At 38.7% G+C, this 25,067-nt stretch overlaps 1 protein-coding gene across 1 annotated transcript in view; it reads left to right on the top strand.

Moving 5' to 3' along the window:
- LOC127843251 (neural-cadherin-like) overlaps positions 1-25,067 on the top strand; it is a 40,523-nt gene that overhangs the window by 5,957 nt on the left and 9,499 nt on the right. Inside the window, exons 4-13 of the mRNA XM_052373115.1 lie at positions 937-1,015; positions 7,229-7,407; positions 8,054-8,242; positions 9,623-9,744; positions 14,516-14,684; positions 15,450-15,623; positions 16,476-16,616; positions 17,284-17,406; positions 18,700-18,879; positions 24,567-24,760. Coding sequence (XP_052229075.1) covers positions 937-1,015; positions 7,229-7,407; positions 8,054-8,242; positions 9,623-9,744; positions 14,516-14,684; positions 15,450-15,623; positions 16,476-16,616; positions 17,284-17,406; positions 18,700-18,879; positions 24,567-24,760 — 1,550 coding nt within the window. The remainder of the gene's footprint in view (positions 1-936; positions 1,016-7,228; positions 7,408-8,053; positions 8,243-9,622; positions 9,745-14,515; positions 14,685-15,449; positions 15,624-16,475; positions 16,617-17,283; positions 17,407-18,699; positions 18,880-24,566; positions 24,761-25,067) is intronic.

The following is a 25,067-nucleotide window of genomic DNA, read 5'->3' as shown; positions in this document are numbered from 1 at the left end:
AGTAACTGTCCATGATTTTAACGTGGAGGAGTACACATGACGGATGGATTAGTTATAACTAAGAAACTGACATTATTGATTGGTATTGTCACATGGTTATTCATGCATGACTTATTCACAACCACGGGTTTATTTACATTGCTGATATCATGCGTTCTTTTCGAGTGTCTATAATTGACAGGAGACTTTAACGACTCAAACTTCTCAACACCATTACAACATTACCGGCGATAAACAAACAATGGAGGTGTGAAGCCGTTTGCCGGTTCGCATGTTTTGATAATAGCCCAGCTACACAAAACTTGACAGGGGACGCAAATTGCTCGATAATCACATCCTCAATCTTGACAAGACGTATGAAAACGTGTAAACAAACACAACATCAATTTTATTAACACATTTGAAAAGCAAGAAAAATAATCATAAATATATCCGGAAAGATCTTGCCGACATACTATTATAAATCAACAAGTGCCCCCAAATAAATTTTGTAACCCTAGTACAGTAGGGTATAATATTGTGGCAAAACAAGAACATTTAAATAAAAATGGCTTCCTTGTTTTTCATTCTCTTCTTCAAATTTATTTGATTTCAATGCTCTGTACGTACCTGAAAAAGATAGAAAATATTTATGTTAACTTTATGTTTGTCCATCTTATTCAGATCATAAATATAACACTGTTATTAACATAGTTACAGTTAAAACACCAGGGAACAGAATGATGCAAATTACCGCAACTGGGTAACTGACAGGGAAAAAATGTCTTGGCATGGCTGTAGTTGTGCATAACGCTCATCAAGTTTTTAAAATGAAATTTTGGGGTAAAAAAGTGCGCCTTATACACAACTTTTTACGGTATTAGGAAATGATATTTCTATAAGATTGGGTGTTGAACTGTTTTATGTAATCATGTATGTTCTTGATTTTCATAACAGCGACTCCTGGAACTATGAAAACCTGCACCATTCATGCTGATGACCAGATTCTGGTACAAAAAGGTGACTTCATAGGATGGTGAGTTACCTGTACATGTTTTTAAAGCTGACTTAAGTTGTTTTATTTATTACTGGTACATTGATTTGTTGGATGGTGACTGAGGTAGTTGGGTTAATTACGGGTACATACACTTCATTGAATGGTGTGTTATTTGTTTGCTTTATTACTGGACTACTGGTACATGGACTTTATTGAATGGTGTGTTAAATTGTTTGCTTTATAACTGGACTACTGGTATGCTATATGCCGGTTAAGTCGTGGGTAATTTTAATAAAGATGTTGCATCTCAAATATTTTATAAATATATGACCATGAATCATTATGAAAGTAATAATTAACCTTTCTTCTTTAAGATTTGTTGCTTTTTTCCAAATGTTTATCGTCTTTTATCATCAAAATAATCGACTGTGTTGATAGTGTCAAACTACCATCATGAAAATAAGCTTCCGGTTAATTCGTGGGTTCTGATTGGCTGCCAGAATTTCAAGATTTGCATACTATAAATAGCCTTTAAACTGACCTTGCAGGACAGGTTAATTTCTTGTGAAAAAATGTCAACAGACGATGTAGCATGGTAAATACTTCTAAATAAACGATTTTGTGTTACTTTGAAACACTATATGAACAATACATAAATGGGGAAATATTTCATACCGACCTATCAAGTTATGATGAATTACACTATTTACTTGTTTTTGACGCATTTTTGATCGGAAAAAATGGTGACCGTGTCAAAACATTTATCTGTAACGAACTGCATCATGTGTGAACATTCTATCGCGAGATTTCAGGCGATTTCTATACCCACGAATCAAACAGAACCCACGACTCAACCAGTAACAACCATACATGGACTTTATTGAATGGTGTGTTAAATTGTTTGCTTTATAACTGGACTACTGGTACATGGACTTTATTGAATGGCGTGTTAAATTGTTTGCTTTATAACTGGACTACTGGTACATGGACTTTATTGAATGGTGAGTTAAGTTGTTTGCTTTATAACTGGACTTCTGGTACATGGACTTTATTGAATGGTGAGTTAAGTTGTTTGCTTTATAACTGGGCTACTGGTACATGGACTTCATTGAATGGTGAGTTAAGTTGTTTGCTTTACAACTGGACTACTGGTACATGGACTTTATTGAACGGTTTGTTAAGTTGTTTGGTTTATAACTCAACTACTGGTACATGGACTTCATTGAACGGTGTGTTAAATTGTTTGGTTTATTACTGAACTACTGGTACATGGACTTCATTGAATGGTGTGTTAAGTTGTTTGCTTTATAACTGGGCTACTGGTTCATGGACTTTATTGAATGGTGTGTTAAGTTGCTTGCTTTATAACTGGACTACTGGTACATGGACTTTATTGAACGGTTTGTTAAGTTGTTTGGTTTATAACTCAACTACTGGTACATGGACTTCATTGAACGGTGTGTTAAATTGTTTGGTTTATTACTGAACTACTGGTACATGGACTTTATTGAATGGTGTTTTAAGTTGTTGGCTTTATTACTAGGCTACTGGTACAAGGACTTCATTGAATGGTGTGTAAAGTTGTTTGCTTTATCACTGGAATATTGGTGCATGGACTTCATTGAATGATGAGTTAAATTGTTTGCTGTATAACTAGGCTACTGGGACATGGACTTAATTGAATGGTGTTTTAAGTTGTTTGGTTTATAACTGGGCTACTGGTACATGGACTTCATTGAATGCATGGTGTGTTAAGTTGCTTGCTTTATACCTGGACTTCATGTACATGGACTTCAATGACTGGTGTGTTAAGTTGTTTGGTTTATTACCTGACTAATGGTTCATGACCTTCTTTGAATGGTGTGTAAAGTTGTTTGCTTTATCACTGAATTATTGGTGCATGGGCTTCATTGAATGGTGTGTTAAGTTGTTTGCTTTATAAATGGACTACTGGTACATGGGTTTTATTGAATGGTAAGTTAAATTGTTTGCTTTATAACTGGACCACTGGTACATGGACTTCATTGAATTATGAGTTAAGTTGTTTGCTTTATAACTGGGCCACTGGTATATGGCCTTCATTGAATGGTGTGTTAAGTTTGCTTTATAACTGGGCTACTGGTACATGGACTTCATTGAATGGTGTGTAAAGTTGTTTAATTTATTGCTGGACTACTGGTACATGGACTTCATTGAGTGGTGTGTTAAATTGATTGGTTTATAACAGGACTACTGGTACATGGACTTTATTGAATGGTGTGTTAAGTTGTTTGCTTTATTACTAGGCTACTGGTATATGGACTTCATTAAATGATGAGTTAAGTTGTTTGCTTTATAACTAGGCTAATGGTACATGGACTGAATTGAATGGTGTTTTAAGTTGTTTGGTTAATTAATGGACTACTGGTACATGGACTTTATAGAATGGTGTGTAAAGTTGTTTAATTTATTGCTGGACTACTGGCACATGGACTTCATTGAGTGGTGTGTTAAATTGATTGGTTTATAACAGGACTACTGGTACATGAACTTTATTGAATGGTGCGTTAAATTGTTTGGTTCATTACTGGACTTCTGGTACATGGACTTAATTGAATGGTGTGTCTAGTTGTTTGCTTTATAACTGGGCTACTGGTACATGGACTTCATTGAATGGTGTGTTAAGTTGTTTGCTTTATAACTGGGCTACTGGTACATGGACTTCATTGAATGGTGTGTTAAGTTGTTTGCTTTATAACTGGGCTACTGGTACATGGACTTCATTGAATGGTGTGTTAAGTTGTTTGCTTTATAACTGGACTACTGGTACATGGACTTCATTGAATGGTGTGTTAAGTTTGCTTTATAACTGGGCTACTGGTACATGGACTTCATTGAATGGTGTGTAAAGTTGTTTGCTTTATAACTGGGCTACTGATGCATTGACTTGTATAATTATGCTGATCTTTAATCTTGTCCACACAATTATTTCTTTATTTATTATGCAATGAAATGATAACCATGTTTTGGCAATTTTTTAAATATATGTATTCTTTGAATTTAAGCTGAACAATTTAAAACTTGCAAGACTATTTAAGTTATCTTTTTTATGCCCCCCTTCGAAGAAGAGGGGGTATATTGCTTTGCTTATGTCAGTCTGTCAGTGGGTCCGTCCACCAGGTGGTTTCCGGATGATAACTCAAGAACGCTTGGGCCTAAGATCATGAAACTTCATAGGTACATTGATCATGACTCGCAGATGACCCCTATCGATTTTGAGGTCACTAGGTCAAAGGTCAAGGTCACGGTGACCCGAAATAGTAAAATGGGTCTGTCGGTAGTCCGTCCACCAGGTGGTTTCTGGATGATAACTCAAGAACGCTTGGGCCTAGGATCATGAAACTTCATAGGTACATTGATCATGACTTGCAGATGACCCCTATTGATTTTGAGCTCACTAGGTCAAAGGTCAAGGTCACGGTAACCCGAAAAAGTAAAATGGTTTCCGGATGATAACTCAAGAAAGCTTAGGCCTAGGATCATGAAACTTGATAGGTAGATTGATCATGACTCGCAGATGACCCCTATTGATTTTCAGGTCACTAGGTCAAAGGTCAAGGTCACAGTGACCCTAAATACTAAAATGGTTTCTGGATGATAACTCAAGAACCCTTAGGCCTAGGATCATGGAACTTGATAGGTCGATTAATCATGACTCGCAGATGACCCCTATTGATTATCAGGTCACTAGGTCAAAGGTCAAGGTCACAGTGACCCGAAACAGTAAAATGGTTTTCGGATGATAACTCAAGAACGCTTACGCCTAGGATCATGAAACTTCGTAGGTAGATTGATAATGGCTGGCAGATGACCCCTATTGATTTTCAGGTCACTATGTCAAAGGTCAAGGTCACAGTGACCCGAAATAGTAAAATGGTTTCCGGATGATAACTCAAGAACGCTTATGCCTAGGATCATGAAACTTCATAGGTACATTGATCATGACTCGCAGTTGACCCCTATTGATTTTGAGGTCACTAGGTCAAAGGTCAAGGTCACGGTGACCCGAAATAGTAAAATGGTTTCCGGATGATAACTCAAGAACGCTTATGCCTAGGATCATGAAACTTGATAGGTAGATTGATCATGACTCGCAGTTGACCCCTATTGATTTTCAGGTCACTATATCAAAGGTCAAGTCACGGTGACCTGAAATAGTAAAATGGTTTCTGGATGATTACTCAAGAACGCTTATGCCTAGGATCATGAAACTTCATAGGTACATTGATCATGACTCGCAGTTGACCCCTATTGATTTTCAGGTCACTATATCAAAGGTCAAGGTCACGGTGACCTGAAATAGTAAAATGGTTTCCGGATGATAACTCAAGAACGCTTATGGCTACGATCATGAAACACCATATGTACATTGATCATGACTCGCAGATGACCCCTATTGATTTTTAGGTCACTAGGTCAAAGGTCAAGGTCATGGTGACCCGAAATAGTAAAATGGTTTCCGGAAGATAACTCCGGAAGATAACTCAAGAACGCTTATGCCTAGGATCATGAAACTTCATAGGTACATTGATCATGACTCGCAAATGACCCCTATCGATTTTGAGCTCACTAGGTCAAAGGTGAAGTTCACGGTGACCCGAAATAGTAAAATGGTTTCCGGATGATACCTGAGAACGCTTATTCCTAGGATCATGAAACTTGATAGGTTGATTGATCATGACTTGCAGATGACCCCTATTGATTTTCAGGTCACTAGGTCAAAAGTCAAGGTCACGGTGACCCGAAATAGTAAAATGGTTTCCGGATGATAACTCAAGAACGCTTATGGCTAGGATTATGAAACTTCATAGGTACATTGATCATGACTCGCAGATGACCCCTATTGATTTTCAGGTCACTAGGTCAAAGGTCAAGGTCATAGTGACAAAAAACATATTCACACAATGGCTGTCACTACAACGGAGAGCCCATATGGGGGGCATGCATGTTCACAAACAGCCCTTGTTTATAACTGACCGTACACACTGTGTGTTATTTTTATGCCACTCAACGAAGAAGAACAACTATATTGTTTTGCTCGATGTCGGTCTGTCTGTCGGTAAACCAGGCCGTCTGTCGGTAGACCAGTTTGTTTCCGATCAATAACTCGTCAAAGAATTGACCGATTGGCTCGATACTTCACGTGTGCATTGGCCTTGGACAGTAGATGACCCCTATCGAAATTGGGGTCACTAGGTCAAAGGTCAAGGTCACTATCACACTAAGTGTGAAAATTGTTTCAGATGAATGACTTGTCAACCAATTGACCGATTGGCTTGATACTTCACATGTGCATTGGCATTTATCAGTAGATAACCTCTATTAAAATTGGGGTCACTAGGTCAAAGGTCTAGGTCACAATCACACTAAGTGTGAAAAAAGTTTCCGATCAATAACTCATCAACGAATTGACTGATTGGCTTGATACATTGGCCTTGGACAGTATACGACCTCTATTGAAATTGGGGTCACTAGGTCAAAGGTCAAAGTCACTATCACACTTGGTAAGAACATTGTTTCCGATCAATAACTCATCAACGGATTGACCGATTGGCTTGATACTTCACATTTGCATTGGCCTTGGAGAGTAGATGACCCCTCTCTAAATTGGGGTCACTTGGTCAAAGGTCAAGGTCACTATCACACAAGGTGTGAAAATTGTTTCTGATCATTAACTTGTCAACGGATTGACCGATTGGCTTGATACTTCACATGTACATCGGCCTTAAACAGTAGATTACCCCAATTAAAATTGGGTTCACTAGGTCAAAGGTCAAGGTCCCTATCACACTAAGTGTAAAAAACGTTTCAGATCAATAACTCGTCAACGAATTGACTGATTGGCTTGATGCTTCACATGTGCATTGGCCTTGGATAGTAGATGATCCTTATTGAAATTGGGGTCACTAGGTCAAATTTCAAGGTCACTGTCACACATTAAGAGTGAAATACTCACCAAGTACTGGTTCGTCCCAGGAAACGGACTCAATAGTATTATAATAAGGCTAAGTCATTCGCTGCAATGGATCTAAAATTAATAGGTTTAAACTAAATATGAATTTTGAAGTGTCATCCCTGTTACAGACACATTTTCATGTGTTAACTTCCAAAGCATGCTATGCAGTGCATGATAAAGAACACACTTGGAGGTTACAATCTTTGTAAAAAATTAGTTTAGGGAATACAAAAAAGCATCTTCATATTACATTGCAGGCATCATCAAGGCTATGAGTCAATTAGATATGCAACAAGACATTTTAATGACACAACCCTACAGAACATGTTTAAGCGTATAAACATTGGGGATGTGTATCCAGGAGATGTAATAGACTGGAGTGAGACAGATGCCTACCACGACAGAGAGTACGCCATCCTAGCACACTATATACCATGTAATACTTTTTATTATATGTTAACCCTTTCCCCCATAAGAAGCAAAGTGAAAATGTGCAAACAGCATAAAACCAGAACAGCCTGCGAGTAACTCTCAGTCTGTTCAGGTCTTATGCTGTTTACTGCTAATCAGTATAATGGGGTTGGAAATAGAGCCTTTAAAAGTTGAATTTAGTAAGATAGGTTTTTTCTTAAATTATATGTTTAAAGCGACTGCAAATGTGTCAGAATATGTATGTGAGTGGTTAAGAGTTGAGCAGACAAATATATTAAAATATCAGTAAGACAAATTTACCTATATTCCTAATACACATAAATGGAATAGCTCCACTACAAAATACAAGGTACTGGAAATAAATGCCATATTTTACATTTAAATTGTTTCCTATTATTCCCTAAGTTATATCTCAGCTTAATTCTAAAATGGTTCCAGTCTTTTAAAAACTATGGCCATCAGAGAGCAGGATAGTTTTCCTTCTATTGATATAATGATAGCTTGTGAACGCTCCTTGCTCAAAACAGTTTCAGTTGAATCTCAGGTGAGCTCCCTATTTTCTTTCACTGCTCAGTTTTCGTAAGGATCGCAATTCTTAAAGATAATATAATATATATTACGCAATTTTTCATTCTGTAGTTTTATTACAGCTGACGCCCCAGATGTTCATGCCACATCTATTGTGGTACCAGACTACCTGGCTAGTGGGACCACCATTGGGCGAATATCCTTCTCTGACCCAAACTACATGGACAACCGTACTTTGACGGTAGTGGCAACTCAAACCTCCCCATTCTACCAGACCGACCTGCCCAGCTCCGTAACTGGCTCTGGATCAGGTGACTAAGTAACATGTTATTATTGACAAAACCACTTAGAAACATATTTTGACGCATTTGTAGTCCCAGAGAAAGGTACATCTAATTTCATACCTTTATTACTAGTTTTTTAATTAAAGTTTTAAAGGCTTCATTTTTAGCCCTTAGATACTGATGAGAAGCAAACAGCATAAAACCTGAACAAACTGCGAGTTACTCACAGGTTGTTGTGGTTTTATGCTGTTTGCAAAAGCCATTTTAACTCAGCTTCTTATGTGGGAAAGGGTTAAATCATGCACCAAACAAAGCCTCCTTATTATCACTATAATATTGGTTCTGTGTATTCCCTTATTAACCCCTTTTAAGGGACCTTTCCTTTGCCTAAACCCTTTCCCACTCAGAAGCAAAGTGAAAATTGCTATGTGCAAACAGCATAAAACCAGAACAGCCTGCGAGTAACTCACAGCCTGTTCAGGTTTTATGCTGTTTGCTGCTTATCAGTAACTGAGGGTTGAAAATGAAGCCTTTAAAACTTGAATCTAGTAAGAAAGGTATTTAATTAAATGTAACTTTCTAAGGCACCGCAAAAGTGGTAAAGGGTTAAATACGTTTCTAAGTGGTAAAGGGTTAAATACATTTCTAAGTGGTAAAGGGTTAAATACATTTCTAAGTGGTAAAGGGTTAAATACGTTTCCAAGTGGTAAAGGCTTAAATATGTTTCTAAGTGGTAAAGGGTTAAATACATTTCTATGTGGTAAAGAGTTAAATACATTTCTAAGTGGTAAAGGGTTAAATACATTTTTAAGTGGTTAATGGTTAAATACGTTTCTAAGTGGTAAAGGGTTAAATACGTTTCTAAGTGGTTAAGGGTTAAATACGTATCTAAGTGGTAAAGGGTTAAATACATTTATAAGTGGTAAAAGGTTAAATATGTTTTTAAGTGGTGAAGTGGTTAAATATGTATCTAAGTGGTAAAGGGTTAAATATGTACCTTAGCGGTAAAGGTTTAAAGGGAGGAAGGCTCCTATTTGAGGTCAAAGAATTTGCAATTTTATATGTATACCACTATTAGATAAACATAATAATTGGACTGTCTAGCTCATTATGCAAATATATAAATAAAACATTTACCTGAAAGAAAAGCTTTCTTTGAATGTTTGAGCAAATAAAGCATTAATTAGGCATGTAATTTCATCTATTTGGGTGTGTCTGCTGGGATTGGAGTATTTATACATTTGGTAGCTGATTATTTACAATTTACAACTGATATGCCATTTACAATAACAATACAAATTACAAATACAGTAATAGGCTCTAATTAAAAATCAATTTAACTTTATTTTGCCAGCAGTCAGCAAATTGTGATAGATTTAAGGTAATGGCCTGCTGTGATCATTTCAGGCTATGTAACCGCCATCAACCAGTTCGAGGCGCGGGATGGCAATCTCAAATACTATGCCTATGATTTATGCTACAAGACGTCTACTACACCAGTGAGCCACTCAATCACAGTTACTAGCACTGTAAGGGTTCTTTGTATAATTCATCTTATGAGGATTGGCTTTGTTATTCAGAAAGCTAGTATCTTAACTACCTCGTACGCTGTAGATTGTGTATGTCAGCCTGGAACCAAAGCTCACTACCTCATACACTGTAGATTGTGTTTTTACAGCCTGGAACCAGAGCTCACTATTTCGTACACTGTAGATTGTGTATGACAGCCTGGAACCAGATCTCACAGCCTTTTACACTGTAGATTGTGTATGACAGCCTGGAACTAGATCTTACTACCTTGTACACTGTAGATTGTGTAAGACAGCCTGGAACCAGAGCTCACTACCTTGTACACTGCAGATTGTTTATGACAGCCTGGAACCAGAGCTCACTATCTTGTACACTGTAGATTGTGTATAACAGCCTGGAACCAGAGCTCACTATCTTGTACACTGTAGATTGTGTATGACAGCCTGGAACCAGAGCTCACTACCTTGTACTCTGAAGTTTGTGTATGACAGCCTGGAACCAGAGCTCACTACCTTGTACTCTGTAGTTTGTGTATGACAGCCTGGAACCAGAGCTCACTACCTGGTACACTGTAGATTGTGTATGACAGCCTGGAACCAGAGTGCACTACCTCGTACACTGTAGATTGTGTATGACAGCCTGGAACCTGATCTCACTACCTCATACACTGTAGATTGTGTATGACAGCCTGGAACCAGAGCTCACTACCTTGTACACTGTAGTTTGTGTATGACAGCCTGGAACCAGAGCGCACTACCTTGTACACTGTAGATTGTGTATGAAAACCTGGAACCAGAGCACACTACCTTGTACTCTGTAGATTGTGTATGACAACCTGAACCAGAGCTCACTACCTTGTACACTGTAGATTGTGTATGAAAGCCTGGAACCAGAGCTCACTACCTTGTACACTGTAGTTTGTGTATGACAGCCTGGAACCAGAGCTCACTACCTTGTACACTGTAGATTGTGTATGACAGCCTGGAACCAGAGCTCACTACCTTGTACTCTGTAGTTTGTGTATGAGAGCCTGGAACCAGAGCTCACTACCTCGTACAATGTAGATTGTGTATATCAGCCTGAAACCAGAGCTCACTACCTCGTACACTGTAGATTGTGTATGACAGCCTGGAACCAGAGCTCACTACCTCGTACACTGCAGATTGTTTATGACAGCCTGGAACCAGAGCTCACTATCTTGAATACTGTAGATTGTGTATGACAGCCTGGAACCAGAGCTCACTACCTTGTACTCTGTAGTTTGTGTATGACAGCCTGGAACCAGAGCTCACTACCTTGTACACTGAAGATTGTGTATGACAGCCTGGAACCAGAGCTCACTACCTTGTACTCTGTAGTTTGTGTATGAAAGCCTGGAACCAGAGCTCACTACCTCGTACACTGTAGATTGTGTATGACAGCCTGGAACCAGGGCTCACTACCTCATAAACTGTAGATTGTGCATGCCAGCCTGGAACCAAAGCTCACTACCTTGTACACTGTAGATTGTGTATGACAGCCTGGAACCAGAGCTCACTACCTTGTACTCTGAAGTTTGTGTATGACAGCCTGGAACCAGAGCTCACTACCTTGTACTCTGTAGTTTGTGTATGACAGCTTGGAACCAGAGCTCACTACCTTGTACACTGTAGATTGTGTATGAAAGCCTGGAACCAGAGTGCACTACCTTGTACTCTGTAGATTGTGTATGACAGCCTGAACCAGAGCTCACTACCTTGTACACTGCAGATTGTGTATGACAGCCTGGAACCAGAGCTCACTACCTCGTACTGTGTTGATTGTGTATGACAGCCTGGAACCAGAGCTTACTACCTTGTACACTGTAGATTGTGTATGGCAGCCTGGAACCAGAGTGCACTACCTAGAACACTGTAGATTGTGTATGACAGCCTGGAACCAGATCTCACTACCTTGTACACTGTAGATTGTGTATGATGGCCTGGAACCAGAGCTCACTACCTTGTACACTGCAGATTGTGTATGACAGCCTGGAACCAGAGCTCACTACCTTTTACTCTGTAGATTGTGTATGACAGTCCGGAACCAGAGCTCACTACCTAGTACACTGTAGATTGTGTATGACAGCCTGGAACCAGAGTGCACTACCTCGTACACTGTAGATTGTGTATGACAGCCTGGAACCTGATCTCACTACCTTATACACTGTAGATTGTGTATGACAGCCTGGAACCAGAGCTCACTACCTTGTACACTGTAGTTTGTGTATGACAGCCTGGAACCAGAGCTCACTACCTTGTACACTGTAGATTGTGTATGAAATCCTGGAACCAGAGCGCACTACCTTGTACTCTGTAGATTGTGTATGACAGCCTGAACCAGAGCTCACTACCTTGTACACTGTAGATTGTGTATGAAATCCTGGAACCAGAGCTCACTACCTTGTACACTGTAGATTGTGTATGACAGCCTGGAACCAGAGCTCACTACCTCGTACACTGTAGATTGTGTATGACAGCCTGGAACCAGAGCTCACTACCTTGTACACTGTAGATTGTGTATGACAGCCTGGAACCAGAGCTCACTACCTTGTACTCTGAAGTTTGTGTATGACAGCCTGGAACCAGAGCTCACTACCTTGTACTCTGTAGTTTGTGTATGACAGCCTGGAACCAGAGCTCACTACCTTGTACACTGTAGATTGTGTATGAAAGCCTGGAACCAGAGCGCACTACCTTGTACTCTGTAGATTGTGTATGAAAGCCTGAACCAGAGCTCACTACCTTGTACTCTGTAGATTGTGTATGAAAGCCTGGAACCAGAGCTCACTACCTCGTACACTGTAGATTGTGTATGACCGCCTGGAACCAGAGCTCACTATCTTGTACACTGTAGATTGTATATGACAGCCTGGAACCAGAGTGCACTACCTCGTACACTGTAGATTGTGTATGACAGCCTGGAACCAGATCTCACTACCTCATACACTGTAGATTGTGTATGACAGCCTGGAACCAGAGCTCACTACCTTGTACACTGTAGATTGTGTATGACAGCCTGGAACCAGAACTCACTACCTTTAACACTGTAGATTGTGTATGACAGCCTGGAACCAGAGCTTACTACCTAGTACACTGTAGATTGTGTATGACAGCCTGGAACCAGAGTGCACTACCTCGTACACTGTAGATTGTGTATGAGAGCCTGGAACCTGATCTCACTACCTCGTACACTGTAGATTGTGTATGACAGCCTGGAACCAGAGCTCACTACCTTGTACTCTGTAGTTTGTGTATGACAGCCTGGAACCAGAGCTCACTACTTTGTACACTGTAGATTATGTATGACAGCCTGGCATCAGAGTGCACTACCTTGTACACTGTCGATTGTGTATGACAGCCTGGAAACAGAGCTAGCTACCTCGTAAACTGTCGTTTGTGTATGACAGCCTGAAACCAACATAATAACATTAATAACATGAACACTGATAAGTGCCCCAATAACATGAACACGGGTGGATGCCCCGATAACATGAACACAGATGAGTGTTCTAACAACATGAACATAGGTGAGTTTCCCAATAACATGGGCTCAGATGAGTGCCTTGATAACATGAACACTGATAGGTGCCCCAATAACATGAACACAAGTGATTGCTCCAATAACATGAACACAGGTGAGTGCCACAATGACATGAACTCAGGTGAGTGTCTTAATAACACGAAAACTGATGAGTGCCACAATAACATGATCATTGATAGGTGCCCTAATAACATGAACACAGGTTAGTGCCCAAATAACATGAACACAGGTGAGTGCCCCAAAGACATGAACTCAGGTGAGTGCCTTAATAACATGAACACTGATGAGTGCCCGAATAACATGAACACTGAAAGGTACCCTAATAACATGAACACAGGTTATTGCCCCAATAACATGAAAACAGGTGAGTGCCCCAATGACATGAACACTGATGAGTGCCTTTATAACATGAACAAAGGTGAGTGCCCCCCAAAAAAGAACACAGGTGAGTGCCCCAATGACACGAACTCAGGTGAGTGCCTTAATGCAAACACTGATGAGTGCTCCAATAACATGAACACTGATAGGTGCCCTAATAACATGAACACATGTTAGTGCCCCAATAATATAAACACAGGTGAGTGCTCCAATGACTTGAGCACTGATGAGTGCCTAAATGACATGAACACAGGTGAGTGCCCCAATAACATGAACACAGGTTAGTGCCCCAATAACATGAACACAAGTGAGTGCCCCAATAACATGAACACTGATGAGTGCCTCAATAACATGAACACAGGTGAGTGCCCCGATGACATGAAGACAGTTGAGTGCCCAAACACATGAACTCAGATGAGTGCCTTAATAACATGAACACAGGTGAGTGCCCCAATGACATGAAGACAGGTGATTGCCTTAATAACATGAACACTGATAGGTGCCCCCATAACATGAACACAGGTGAGTGCCCCCATAACATGAACACTGATGAGTGCCCCAATAACATGAACGCAGGTGAGTGCCCTGAAGACATGAACACAGGTGAGTGCCCCAATGACATGAACACAGGTGAGTGCCCAAATAACATAAACACAGGTGGATGCCCTGATAACATGAACTCAGGTAAGTTTCCTGATAACATGAACACAGGTGGGTGCCCAAACTTGAAGTTGTAATGTAAGGATTGGAACTGATTTGTTCTTGTCTGCTTATCATTGATAATTTCAGTGAACATTGAAATGATTTAACTTATGACAATTGCTGTTGCAGACATTGAAGATAGACAACCTTGATGCCACATACATACTAAATGAGACGCACACAGGCCAGAAGCTCCTGCACACTATCAGGTGTACCGACCCAGTGGACCAGTTCTACTGCGAATCTGATACCTGGGGGATCAAGTGGCCTTTCATGCTGTTGGCTTTATCAACCACATGTGAGTACATCACCATTTGGCTGTGTTAGTGTATGCAATTAATAACTTAGTAACAAATGTGTGTGTTACATGTACAAGTATTGCATTTTCTAGTGTAAAGTTCAAGGTAAGAGGTCAAAATGAAGCACATACGTATTGAAAGAATCAATGTTTTATAATGAAAAATATTTGGCATATATGTTCAATTTTATCTAAAAAATGAACATAATTAAACTTTATTTCTCAAATAGCTCATATTCATATGAGCCAGGCTCTGTGAAAAGGGGATTTAATCCTTTGCATGCTGGGAAATTTGTCGTCTGCTAAAATGTTGTCTGCTAAATTTCAAAAATTAGCATTTTCTTCGTTTTTTTTTCAAAGAATACTATCAGAATAGCAAACAGTTTGGATCCTGATGAGACGCCATGTTCTGTGGCGTCTCATCTGGATCCAAACTGTTTGCACAGGCCTTCAAAATTCGGTTCCAGCACTGAAAGGTTTAAGGCATGTGCATAAAGTGTTGTCCCAGATAAGCCTGTGCCAACTGGACGACACTTTTTGCCTAAACTGGATTTTGCTAAGAAGAGACTCTCTGTAAATGAACAATATCATAAAAGCGGAAAGTGTCGTCCCTGATTAGCCTGCGTCAACTGCACAGGCCAATCTGGGATGAGTTTTTACGCACATGCATCAAACCACTTTTTCACAGAGCATGGCCCATATATTGCTTTATAAAAACTAGACCTAAAGGTCTAATCTGTAGTCATTTGGTGCTATTTATTTCAGCCTATGGAGTCTACGTGAATGAGTATCCCGGGTTTGAATACACGACTAAGGATCAATATACCCTCAAAGTCAAGTGCAAGCCCATTGACTCAACCAAGAGTGGGGAAGAACAGAGTGGTCAAATCCTGGTCAGACTCAGGGAGAACCAGGGACCATCCATAGACAACCTTGACGGTAGACCTTATATAATGAGTTTCATAGTGTGAAGTTGTTATTACAACTATATGAATGAAAGCTGTTCACATCTTACTTGTTTTTGATTAAGCACTCTTAAATATGGCCGTGCTCTGTGAAAAGGGGGTTTAATGCATGTGCGTAAAGTGACAACCAAGATTAGCCTGTGCAGTCTGCACAGGCTAATCAGGGATGACACTTTCCGCTTGTATGGTATTTTTTGTATACAGACAGTCTCTCCTTAGCAAAAATCCAGTTTGTGTGGAAAGTGTCATCCCTGATTAGCCTGACGGCACAGGCTAATCTTGGTTGACACTTTACGCACATGCATTAAACCCCCTTTTCACAGAACACAGCCCATATATATATATATGCTGTTATAACAACGGGCTGGCAGCTAAAAAGAGTTTTTTGTTCATTTAGGGTTCTCACTGTTAAACTTACAAACTCATTATTGAAACATAATATACTGTTATATGTGTGTCGTTGTCTTTTAACCCTTTGCCACTTAGATACATATTTTTACGCATTTGTAGTCCCTTAGAAAGTTTAATTTTATAAAAGGCCTTTTATACTAGATCCAAGTTTTAAAGGTTACAGTTCAAACCCTAAGATACTGATATGCAGCAAACAGCATAAAACCAGATTGTGAGTTACTCGCAGGCTGTTCTGGTTTTATGCTGTTTTCACATAGCCAATTTCACTTTGCTTCTGAGTGGGAAAGGGTTAAGCCCCGTTGAGCATAAAACAAAACCTCAGCTGTTATGTATTTTTAGCTCCTATAAATTACTTAGAAATATTCATGTCATTTCAAGGCCTGACATCTAACTCAGCATTATTTATGATTTGAAGGTCACGCCATAGTGGACGGTACCACTGCCCAAAAAGGTGACATTGTGTATAATGTGATTGCCTCTGACCCCGAGAATGACATCATAACATTTAGCCCCGCGCAACCCTGTGATCCAACTGGAACATTCTACATGACCAAAAGTATGTATGGCGCATATGTATATATAATTTATAACTTTCAATTTCCATTTTGCTCTTAAGTTTGTACAACTTTAAGGCATACTTCACATTTATTTACAAATGATTCGTGTTCTGAGAAAACTGGGCATAATGCATGTGCGTAAAGTGTCGTCCAAGATTAACCATGTGCAGTCCGCACAGGCTAATCAGGGACGACACATTCCGCCTTAATTGGATTTTTGCTAAGAAGAGTATTCATTAAAGCGAAAGTTGTCATAAAAGCGGAAAGTGTCGTCCCTGATTAGCCTGTGCGGATTGCACAGGCTAATCTGTGACCACACTTAACACACGTGCATTAAGCCCAATGTTCTCAGAACGCAACTCAAATACTTTAGTTGATGTTGTTGTTTTTTCCTCAGATGACAATGTGGTCCTTGGAGTTGTATGTTGTTGTTTTTTTCCTCAGATGGCAATATGTTCCTTGGAGTTGTATGTTGTTGTTTTTTCCTCAGATGGCAATGTGGTCCTTGGAGTTGTATGTTGTTGTCTTTTCCTCAGATGGCAATGTGGTCCTTGAAGTTGTATATTGTTGTCTTTTCCTCAGATGGCAATGGGGTCCTTGGAGTTGTATGTTGTTGTCTTTTCCTCAGATGGCAATGTGGTCCTTATGTTGTTGTCTTTTCCTCAGATGGCAATGTGGTACTTGGCAAGTTCCTCACCATCTCCACAACGTTCCGGTTTAACTGTTCCATCACGGCAACAGACACGGAGGGCAACACTGACACAAAGAGTCTGCATATTTCCATTGCCAGTAAGTCCAACTAGATAACATTTTGAATTAACCTTATGTTTAAACATGTCTATGGCTAAATCATCATTAGTTGATGAAGATCAATACTAAATAGAGAATATTATGTGAGTTTTGGATAAAGATCAAATTTATCATGGGAGTCTCAGAACCATGGTAGTGCCAGGCTTTCCGAACTCTACCATGCTTTGAGCCAAGCAGTATAAACTTGATCTTTATCCAAAACTCACATAATATTATATTTATTCCATTATTTCCCCCTATTTTCCATTAATAATTATCAAATATCGCAATTGTTTAGAATTTTGTTCTTCCGTATTTGACAAAACAGATTCGCCAATTTTTGGAAAAACCTGAGTGTAATCTAAAAATAGTGATAGACTAAGTATAAAGCTAAAGTTTATACGATGCTTGTTATATATTTATTTTCATCTGGTATAGGATATACATTGTAACATGTTTATACATCAGCATGGAATACGTGAAAACTTTCAGACAAATCTTGATCATTCAATTAGTCATGAAGTAATTAAAGCTTTGTTGATGAAACCTGATATTTGGATAGAGGGAAGTATGGGAAATATGTTGGTTATTTCCAATGGGTTTGTTTTACAAGATTGTTGGTTTATAAGATTACAGAAAAAAGTGAAAACTGTGCAGAAAACCACGATACTGAAATAACTCAAAAGGTACTCAAGTTAGCTTGGATAAATCTTTGTATGTGGATGGAGCACGTACCATATGTGGATAATGTATTTTATATCTTTCCTTGTGTTGAAAACAAAATTTGTGTTTGCTTTGTTTATGGAAATAAGTGAGATGATGTTAATCAAACGATTATGCGACACAATCTTACAGACAAATGCTTCTATTTCAGACAGAAATTTGCGCTATTAAAAATTACCTGTTTCCAAGAAAAAGCAAACACAAATTTGAAATTAAATTTTTACTTCTCTGCAAAAAGTATACAACTCGGATGTTCTTCCCTCAATTGGGATATACCTGTTTAACCCTTTTCCACTCAGAAGCAAAGTGAAAATGTCTATGTGCAAACAGCATAAAACCAGAACAGCCTGCGAGTAACTCACAGTCTGTTCAGGTTTTATGTTGTTCGCTGCTCATCAGTATCTAAGGGTTGGAGATGAAGCCTTAAAAACTTGAATCTATTAAGAAAGGTCTTCAATTAATATAACCTTCTAAAATACTACAAACACATCAAAGTACATATCTAAGTGGGAAAGCGTTAACCTCCTGTGACATACTTATTTGAAATAAGAAAACTGATCTTTTCTGCAGATGTGAATGGTGCGGTGACCATTGCCAACCCAGTGCCTGGGTTTGAGCTCCTAGAAGGCATGCCTTTAGGGACGTTGCTATGGACGTTTCAGTACCGGGATGTGGACTCTGACAAGAAGACATGGTCTATCTCGTACAGTGACCCGGAGGCCAGCAGATACTTCAGCCTTGACCCTGACGGTATTGCTCGTGCTTGCTTTAACCCATTTATGCCTAGTGGACTCTCCCTACCTCCTAAATTGGATCAATTTATTTCCAAAATTAGTGATGTCTAATATACTTACTTCTATATTTAGAATATTTCTTACAGAAATTCCTTTAAGCAAACAGCGCAGAACCTGATGAGACGCCGCATCATGTGGGGTCTCATCTGGGTCTACGCTGTTTGCCAAGGCCTTTTGTCTAGAAACTAGGCATAAATGGGTTAAGTACAGCATACTCCCTTTCTATGGAATACCAGCCGGACCAGACTTGTTGTCTAGTTTTCAGGGATTTCAAGTTTTCTGAGGGTTTAAAGGGTCCTTTTCACGTTTTGGTAAATTGACAAAATTGAAAAAAGTTGTTTCATTTTCTCAAATGTTCATTTTAGTTATGATAGTTGTGAGGAAACCGTAATACTGACCATTTACCATGCTCTAAAATAGCCTTTATATGCATCTTTTGACAATTTAAAAACCTGAAAATTATAAAGCATTGCAATGGGAAACGATTGAATAATTTGGAGAGTTCTGTTGTTGTCGTTATATTTTGTGAAACTATGAGGATCGCTTATATGAAGTATAAAATACATTTAACATTGTATAAGGAAGGATGGCCGAGTGGTCTAATGTGCAGACTTTTTACTCCAGGACTCCAGGGGTCAGTGGTTCAAGTCCTGCTGAGGGTAACCTTTTTTTATTTTTTTATATTTTATTCTTGATTTTTTACTGGAGCTTTTTAGATCCAATCTTTACATTTATCAATATAAAGCATCTAATGACAAACTTCAAAATATGCCAAAATCTGTGAAAAGGCCCCTTTAAGGCAAATACATTTAAACATATGTATATAGCATTCAAATTTATTTCCACATGGTATATCATGACATTTAGTATGTTATTCTTAATACATGTATAATAATGTTAAATGCATTATAAAACATTTTATGTGTGATGATCATGGCCAAAGATACTGCAAACAACAAAAATTTAGAAAATACTTCGTAATCTTTCAGATTGTGATTGACATGGTGAAAAAAGGGAAGCATTTACATGAACATGTATAGCAACGCATATTAACTGTGTTTATACATTATATGAATTTATATTTATACAACAGCGAAATAGCATTATGGTACATTTATTAATATACTGCATTGTACTTTTCACATCATAATCACATGCACAACATTGAAGAACATAGAGAAAATTAACCCTTAAAGCGCTGGAGCCGAATTTTAAAGGCCTTTGCAAACAGTTTGGATCCAGATGAGACGCCACAGAACGTGGCGTCTCATCTGGATCCAAACTGTTTGCTATTCTGATAGTATTCTTTGAAAAAAAATGAAGAAAATGCTTATTTTAGAAATTCGGCAGACGACATTTTAGCAGAAGACAAATTACCCAGCATGCAAAGGGTTAAAATCCAGAAATGAATCATAGACTTAAAAAATAAATCAGCCGACTAATTACACAATTACATGTACTGTCAATTCAAGGACCACTCAAGTAATCGTATTGTATATATTCTTATTTAGAGTCATACTACAGTGTCAGTTGCACTTGATTATCATGTCGGCTGTACATGCACAAATTATCAGGTCGGATGAACATGCACTAATTATTAGGTTGGGTGTACATGCACTAATTATTATGTCAGGTGTACATGCACTTATTATCATGTTGGGTGTACACCCACTAATTATTATGTCAGGTGTACACACACTATAAATTATCATGTTGGGTGTGCATGCACTAATTATCAGGTCAGGTTTACATGCACTAATTATCATGTTGGGTGTTCATGCAGTAATTATCATGTCGGGTGTACACGCACTTATTATCAGGTCAGGTGTACACGCACACTGTGACGTGAGCTGAAGAAACTGTCAAATGGTTTAATATCAACACTTGTTGTTTTCTTAAGGTAAAGTTGTACACTGAAACACAGATATTACCCACGACAGCTGTTTGGTATTGGTATTGAATAGATTTCTCAGATTAAAGGAGAAGAAATAGACTTGAGCACCTCTTCAGTGCTCAGTGTATTTCTGTTTATAAAGATTTCAGTGTTGAGCAGTCCACTGTACTATCTGTTCATGAATGGTGTAGTAGAATACGAACATAAGAAATGAGAGCTTCTCTGATATTTGAGTATTTTTAAATTTATCCTTGTTTTCTGTTTATTGACCATCATTTCCATTATTTTTATCTACTTTTTAGCTCACCTGAGCGATAGCTCGGGGTGAGCTATTGTGATCACTCACCGTCCGGCGTCCGTCCGTCCGTCTGTCTGTCTGTAAACAATTTGTAAACATCTTCTTCTACTAAACCATTGAGCCAATTTCAACTAAATTTCATGTGGAGCATCCCTAGGTCATGGGACAAAAGAATTGTTAAAAAAAATTTGATCACATAACCAAGATGGCCGCCATGACCATATATGGTAAAAACCTTAAAAAATCTTCTTGTCAGAAACCGCTTATCAGATTTTCAAAAAATTTCACAGGGATGACCTTTGAAGGCTCCCCTGAAAAAGTTGTTCAAAGAAATTTGATTCGTAAAAAACATGGCCGCAGGAGCTCGTTGAACTTTGCATGTTTATTCGTTTTTGCCTATTTTGTGAAAACTTTCAAAAATCTTCCACATTTTTTGTCCGATCCTTTCCAAATTTGCACAGTGTCTTTATATCAATGAGGACACAAACCCTACAAAAAATGAGCATTATTGGTCCATGAAGTACAGAATTACCTCCCCTTGAATTGAGAAAATGGTGTTTATGCAATAAAGTCCAAATTTTTCATCCAATTCTTTCCAAACTTGTAAGGATTTAGCATGGTTCAAACAAGGGAAACAACTACGGTTTATGCATGTTCTTTTTATTACAGATTTGCCTCCCTTTAATTCATTCAAAATCTCATTTTACAGCAGAGATTCTAAATCTGACCTGTAAATGAGCCCCATATTTACTGCCAGTGCTAGGTTACCTTTTCCCATTTGATCATTCTTAAGTATTGGTCTTGTAATGCTGCTACTGATTCTGCTACTGCTTCTGCTACTACTACTACTACTACTACTACTACTACTACTACTACTACTACTACTACTACTACTTCTACTACTACTACTACTACTACTTCTACTACTACTACTACTACTACTACTACTACTACTACTACTACTACTACTACTACTACTACTACTCTACTACTACTACTACTACTACTACTAACTAACTAGTACTACTACTACTATTACTGCTACCACCAGCGACCACCACCACCACCACCACCACAACCACCACCACCACCACCACCAACCACACACCACCACCACCACCACCACGTCTACTATTTCTTCTAATATCTACTGCCACTACTACTACTACTTTACACTGCTACTACTAATACTACTGCTACTACAACTACTACTACTACTACTACTACTACTACTACTACTACTAGATACTTCTACTACTACACTACTACTACTACTACTACTACTTCTACTACTACTACTACGACTACTTTCTACTACTCTACGACTGCACTACTACTACTACTACTACTACTACTACTAACTACTACTACTACTACAACTACTATTACTACTACTACTACTACTACTACTACTACTACTACTATACTACTAATACTACTACTACTACTCTACTAATATACTAACTACTACTACTAGACTACTACCACCACCACCACCACCACCACCACCACCACCACCACCACCACCACCACCATTCACAGTGACAAAAAACGTATTTACACAATGGCTGCTACTACAACTTATAGCCCATATAGGGGGGCATGCATGTTTTACAAACAGCCCTTGTTTCTATGGGATTTTAACCACAACTGTTCATGTTTATCTCCGACACATATTTTTAGGTCACCTGTCATGAAGTGACACGGTGAGCTTATGTGATCGTGTGATGTCCGGCGTCCGTTGTGCGTGCCTGCGTGTGTCCGTGCGTCCGTCCGTCAACAATTTGTTTGTGTAGACAGTAGAGGTCACAGTTTGCATCCAATCTTGATGAAATTTGGTCAAAATGTTTATCTTGATGAAATCCGGTTTGGGATTGTACTTGGGTCATCTGGGGTCAAAAACAAGGTCACTAGGTCAAATAATAGAACAACCTTCTGTAGACAATAGAGGTCACAGTTTTCATCCAATCTTTATGAAATTTGGTCAGAATGTTTATCTTGATGAAATCTGGGTTGGGATTTTATTTGGGTCATCTGGGGTCAAAAACTAGGTCACTAGGTCAAATAATAGAAAAACCTGGTGTAGACATTAGAGATCACAGTTTTCATCCAACCTTTATGAAATTTGGTCAGAATTCTTGATGAAATCTGGGTGGGATTGTATTTGGGTCATCTGGGGTAAAAATCTAGGTCAAATAAATAGAAAAACCTTGTGTTGACAATAGAGGTCACAGTTTTCATCCAATATTTATGAACTGTGGTCAGAATGTTTATCTTGATGAAATCTGGATTGGGATTGTATTTGGGTCATCTAGAGTCAGGAACTAGGTCACTAGGTCAAATCATAGAAAAACATTGTGTAGACAATAGAGGTCATAGTTTTCATCTGATCTTAATGAGTCAGGTGAGTGATTCAGGGCCATCATGGCCCTCTTGTATTTTTTCAAAGGGGCTTATGCACTAAATTACACACAAATTAATTGACATTAATGTAAATAACACAATTCCTGTTTGGCAATATACTATAAGCCTATTTACTAGAATGCTTGTAATTATTTTACATGCTGCATGATTCCCATTTATGACATCTGACCTCAAAGTGTGACATTGACCATTTCACAGGAGACACAAGACTTGCCCGCAACATTCCTTCTTCAAGTGGTGAACAACTGTGGTAAATTATTTGTAAATTGCATGATGAATGTTTAAGTTACAGGCCAGACAAACTTCATTATGCCCAATTTAGACATTTATTTGTGACCTTGACCTTTGAGCTCGGGAGACATGTCTTACAGTTGACAATGTGACCTTGACCTTTTAGCTAGGGTCTTATAGGTGACAATCCACCTCCATATGGTGAACATATGTGGTAAGTTATTTTATAATTGCATGCTGAATAATGAAGTTGCACTCTGGACCACCTGTATTAAATATAACTTGTGACTTCTAAGTGTGACCTTGACCTTTCAACTATGGACACAGGTCATGGGTCTTACACATGACATTCCATCTTCACATGGTGAGCATATTTAGTAAATTATTTTGAAATTTTATGATTAATGTTAAAATAAAAGTAACAGTTCATATTTTACATTTGAACTGGTAGTGTGTCCTTGAAGAATGTGCTCTGGACATGAATTGTGTGTGACAAGACGTCTCCTCATTGTGTGCATATTTAGAAAGTCATTTATTAATAAAATGATCATTAAGTTTTAGTTTGGAATCAAGCTTTGACCTTAAATGTGACATTGACCCTTCAGCCAGCGATATGGGTCCTTTATCGGACATTCCATTGTTAGACCTTTTATATTTGTGGCATCATTATTGTGCACATGTTTGCTTGCATTCAACAGGGTGGCAAGATAGCTTGATTATGGGTTTGTAGAGTCTTTTTGTCATTGCAAATTAAATAAATGAGATGAAATGGCGAACAAATATTTGACTGTTGCAGCTGGAAAACTTTGGCTTGCACATTCTCTGATGAACTTTGAGACCATTTCACCATCCTCGTTAACCACATACACCCTGACGGTAACAGTGGGAGACGTGAAGAGCACGGCAACCACCACCCTAACTATCACCCCCCTCAATGCCAATGAGCCTCCCTGGTTCAAAGAGGACTATTACGCAGTGGAAATACTTGAGGTAACAATATTAACAATTTCAAAAGGTTGCAGTGGTGTAGTGGTAATGTTGTCCGCCTATCGACCGGGAGGTTTTTGGTTTGATCCCCACTGTGTGAGTAATCTTTAGATTTCTCGCATAGACACTAAGTGCTGGTTCTAGTCCCAGGAAACGGACTCGAGAGCATTTCAATAAGCCTCAGGCTTTCTATTCAATCAAGCTACAATAAATAGGTTAAAACTATTATTGACAATTTGCATTCACAGATGTCACTAAACCATACCTGACAGGGTATTTTTTGCTTATTTTGAGGCACTTTGAAAATGAC

This window comes from Dreissena polymorpha, chromosome 8, assembly GCF_020536995.1.
Source record: "Dreissena polymorpha isolate Duluth1 chromosome 8, UMN_Dpol_1.0, whole genome shotgun sequence".
In the NCBI taxonomy this organism is placed as follows: domain Eukaryota; kingdom Metazoa; phylum Mollusca; class Bivalvia; order Myida; family Dreissenidae; genus Dreissena; species Dreissena polymorpha.
Note: the sequence above shows the minus strand (reverse complement) of the source record. Positions and strands in the feature narration are given on the sequence as shown.